At 51.0% G+C, this 4613-nt stretch overlaps 1 protein-coding gene across 3 annotated transcripts in view; it reads left to right on the forward strand.

The window, feature by feature from the left end:
* NMRAL1 (NmrA like redox sensor 1) overlaps nucleotides 1-4613 on the forward strand; it is a 15839-nt gene that overhangs the window by 3664 nt on the left and 7562 nt on the right. For all 3 annotated transcript variants that reach the window (XM_017886320.1, XM_017886322.1, XM_017886321.1), the window contains exon 3: nucleotides 2384-2622. In XM_017886320.1, the coding sequence (XP_017741809.1) occupies nucleotides 2384-2622 (239 nt within the window). The remainder of the gene's footprint in view (nucleotides 1-2383; nucleotides 2623-4613) is intronic.

Here is a 4613-nt window from a genome sequence, read left to right on the forward strand (position 1 = left end):
ATTTTTTTTTTTTTTTTTTTTTTTGGAGACAGGGCCTTACTCTGTCACCCAGGCTGGCGTGCAGTGGTGTGTGTGATCACGGCTCACTGCAGCCTCAACAACCTCCCAGGCTGAGGCTTTCCTCCAGCCTCAGCCTCCCTAGTAGCTGGGACTAGAGGCACATGCCACCATGCCCAGCTAATTTTTGTATTTTTTTGTAGAGATAGGGTTTCGCCTTGTTGCTGGTTTCACCACATTGCCCAGGCTGGTCTCAAACTCCTGGGTTCAAGAGATCTGCCTGACTCAGCCTCCCAAAGTGTCAGGATTACGGGCATGAGCCACGATGCCCAGCTGCAATGCGCAAAATTTTTTTTTTTTTTTTTTTTTTTTTGAGACGGAGTCTCGCTCTGTCGCCCAGGCTGGAGTGCAGTGGCCAGATCTCAGCTCACTGCAAGCTCCGCCTCCCGGGTTCACGCCATTCTCTTGCCTCAGCCTCCCGACTAACTGGGACTACAGGCGCCCGCCACATCGCCCGGCTAGTTTTTTTTGTATTTTTTTAGTAGAGACGGGGTTTCACCGTGTTAGCCAGGATGGTCTCGATCTCCTGACCTCGTGATCCGCCCATCTCAGCCTCCCAAAGTACTGGGATTATAGGCTTGAGCCACCGCGCCCGGCCTATGTGCAAAATCTTAAGGGCACTTCTGACAGATGCGCATGCCTGTGTGACTCAAGATCCCTCGAGATTGGAATAAGTTTTTGTATTCCTTTCTTTTAACTATTTTTCTTTGTCCCATTTTTGAGCAGATCTTAATATGGTTGTGTATCTGAATATGGCTTTATATTCTACTTCAGGAAGAATTCATATCCCATCAAGATCTGAATATGTTTTTGTTTTGTTTTGTTTTGAGACACCCAGACTGGAGTGCAGTGGCCCAATCTCGGCTCACTGCAGCCTCTGCCACCCTGGTTCAAGCGATTCTTCTGCCTCAGCCTCCCGAGTAGTTGGGATTCCAGGCTCCTGCCACGTGCCCAGCTAATTTTTTTTTTTTTTTTTTTTTTTGATATGGAATCTTGCTCTGTCGCCCAGGCTGGAGTGCAGTGGCTCAATCTCGGCTCACTGCAAGCTCCACCTCCCGGGTTCACGCCATTCTCCTGCCTCAGCCTCCTAAGTAGCTGGGACTCCAGGCGCCCGCCACCATGCCTGGCTAAGTTTTGTATTTTAGTAGAGACGGGGTTTCACCATCTTGGCTAGGCTGGTCTTGAACTCCTGACCTCATGATCCACCCACCTTAGCCTCCCAAAGTGCTGGGATTACAGCCACTGAACCCAGCCTGAATATGGTTTTGTATTCTACTTTTTTTACTTTATTACATCATAAATATTTTTACCTTTATTTTTTTGAAACCAAGTTTCACTCTTGTTGCCCAGGCTGGAGTGCAATGGCACGATCTTGGCTCACTGCAACCTCTGCACCTCCCAGGTTCAAGCGATTCTCCTGCCTCAGTCTCTCGAGTAGCTGGGATTACAGGCATGTGCCACCACGCCTGGATAATTTTGTATTTTAGTAGAGACAGTGGTTTCTCCATGTTAGTCAGGGTGTTCTCGAACTCCCGACCTCAGGTGTTCCACCCGCCTTGGCCTCAAGGTGCTGGATTACAGGTGTGAGCCACTGCGCCGGCCCTTTTTTTTTGAGAGGGAGTCTCACTTTGTCACCCAGGTCACCCAGGCTGGAGTGCAGTGGCGTGATCTGGGCTCACTGCAAGCTCCGCCTCCTGGGTTCAAGTGATTCTCCTGCCTCAGCCTCTTGAGTAGCTGTGACTATAGGTGCCCGCCACCACGCCTGGCTAAGTTTTTGTATTTTTAGCAGAGACGGGGTTTCACCTTGTTAGCCAGGATGGTCTCGATCTCCTGACCTTGTGATCCACCCGCCCTGGCCTCCCAAAGTGCTGTGATTACAGGTGTGACCCACCGTACCTGGCCCTTTTTTTTTTTTTTTTTTTTTAAATACAGATTCTCACTCTGTCACCCAGGCTGCAGTGCCGTGGCACAATCTCAGCTCATTGCAACCTCCGCCTCCTGGGTTCCAGCAATTCTCGTGCCTCAGCCTCCTGAGTAGCAGGGAGTACAGGCATGTGCCACCACAGCCAGCTAATTTTTGTATTTTTTGATAGAGGTGGGGTTTCACCAAGCCAAGATCGTACCACTGCACTTCAGCCTGGGTGATAGAGTGAGACTTCATCTCAAAAAAATAAATAAAATAAAATAAAAATAATTGAATGAGAATCATCGCTGAGAAGGTTTCCTGGATGTTCCTTGCGGTGGTGGAGCACTCCCTTCAGGGTTTGGCCCTTCGGTGGGACTTCTAGGCAGGTTGGACCTGGGAGGTGTTTTTGACTCTTTATAGGTGCCCAGGGTGGCTCTGTGGCCCGCACGCTCCTGGAAGATGGAACATTCAGGGTTCGAGTTGTGACCCGGAACCCTGGGAAGAAGGCAGCAAAGGAGCTGAGGCTTCAAGGTGCAGAAGTAGTGAAGGGAGACCAAGATGACCACGTCAGCATGGAATTGGCCCTGAATGGGGCTTACGCCACCTTCATTGTGACCAGTTACTGGGAGAGCTGCAGCCAGGAGAAGGAGGTCAAGCAGGTGAGGGCAAGCAGGAGCTGCAGGGAGGCCGGGCCAGGCTAGGAGCAGAGCGCCTGGGAGGAGCTCCAATTCTGCAGGGAGGGCTGACCACTGCAGGCCTTTCCCTCTTCTTCATGCCTCTGCCTGCTCTAGGCTGTGAAGTAGGTGGATGCTGTTGCTTTCTCATCCAATGATTTTTTTTTTTTGAGACAGTCTCAGTCTCACTGAGCAACCACACCTGGTCTGTTTTTTAATCACAAATGTTAGAAGTTGCTTTTTTAAATAAATAATTTCCAGTTTTATTTTAGATTCAGGGGTACATGCACAGGTTTGTTACATTGGTATAATGAGTGATACTGGGGTCTGGGGTGTGACCGGACCTATCACCCAGGTAGTGGGCACAGTACCCAGTAGGTAGGTTTTCAACCCTTGCCTCCCTCCCTCCCACGGTCCCCAGTGTCTGTTGTTGCCTTCATGTCCACATGTACCCATCCAAACTTGTTATTAGCCTTGACCCTTTCTTCAATTATGGTCTTACCTAGAAGCCCATTATATAGAACGGATAAAGACAACTTCTCTGATTAACACAGATCTTTTTTGGTTTTTTTTTTTGAGACGGAGTCTCGCTCTGTCGCCCAGGCTGGAGTGCAGTGGCCGGATCTCAGCTCACTGCAAGCTCCGCCTCCCGGGTTTACGCCATTCTCCTGCCTCAGCCTCCCGAGTAGCTGGGACTACAGGCGCCAGCCACCTCGCCCGGCTAGCTTTTGTATTTTTTAGTAGAGACGGGGTTTCACAGTATTAGCCAGGATGGTCTCGAACTCCTGACCTCGTGATCTGCCCGTCTCGGCCTCCCAAAGTGCTGGGATTACAGGCTTGAGCCACCGCGCCTGGCCGGGTTTTTTTTTTTTTGAAACGGAGTCTCGGCTCTGTCCCCCAGGCTGGAGTGCAGTGGCACAATCTCGGCTCACTGCAACCTCTGCCTCCCGGGTTTCATGCCATTCTCCTGCCTCAGCCTCCCGAGTAGCTGGGACTACGGGCGCCCGCCACCTCGCCCGGCTAATTTTTTGTATTTTTAGTAGAGATGGGGTTTTACCATGTTAGCCAGGATGGTTTCAATCTCCTGACCTTGTGATCTGCCTGCCTCGGCCTCCCAAAGTGCTGGGATTACAGGCGTGAGCCACTGTGACTGGCCAGATCTTTTTTTTTTTTTAAGATGGAGTCTCGTTCCGTCGTACAGGCTAGAGTGCAGTGGTGGAATCTCAGCTCATGGCAACCTCTGCCTCCCAGATTCAAGCAATTCTCCTGCCTCAGCCTCCCGAGTAGCTTGGATTACAGGTGCGCACCAGCACGCCCAGCTAATTTTTGTATTTTTAGTAGAGACGGGGTTTCACCATGTTGGCCAGGCCGGTCTTGAACTCCTGACCTCATCTGATCTGCTCGCCTTGGCCTCCCAAAGTGCTGGGATTACAGGCGTAAACCACATGCCCGGCCCGAAGCAGATCTTATTTCTTTTCTTTCTTTCTTTCTTTTTTGAGACTGAGTTTCGCTCTTTTTGCCCAGGCTGGAGTGCAATGGCGCAATCTTGGCTCACCGCAACCTCCGCCTCCTGGGTTCAAGTGATTCTCCTGCCTCAGCCTCCTGAGTAGCTGAGATTACAGGCATGTGCCACCACGCCCAGCTAATTTTTTTGTATTTTTAGTAGAGACAGGGTTTCTCCATTTCGGTCAGGCTGGTCTCGAACTCCCGACCTCGGGTGATCTGCTTGCCTCGGCCTCCCAAAGTGCTGGGACTACAGTTGTCAGCCACCCCGCCCAGCCCAGCAGATCTTATTTCTAATCCTGATGATTCCGTGTGGGCTTCCTGGTACTGTCACAACAAAGGACCACAATCCACGTGGCTTAAAACCATAGAAATCAGCTGGGCGTGGTAGCGCACGCTTGTAATCCCAGCACTTTGGGAGGCCGAGGCAGGCGGATCACTTGAAGTCAGGAGTTTGAGGCCAGCCTGGCCAA

This window comes from Rhinopithecus bieti, unplaced genomic scaffold, assembly GCF_001698545.2.
Source record: "Rhinopithecus bieti isolate Rb0 unplaced genomic scaffold, ASM169854v2 scaffold_13704, whole genome shotgun sequence".
NCBI lineage: Eukaryota > Metazoa > Chordata > Mammalia > Primates > Cercopithecidae > Rhinopithecus > Rhinopithecus bieti.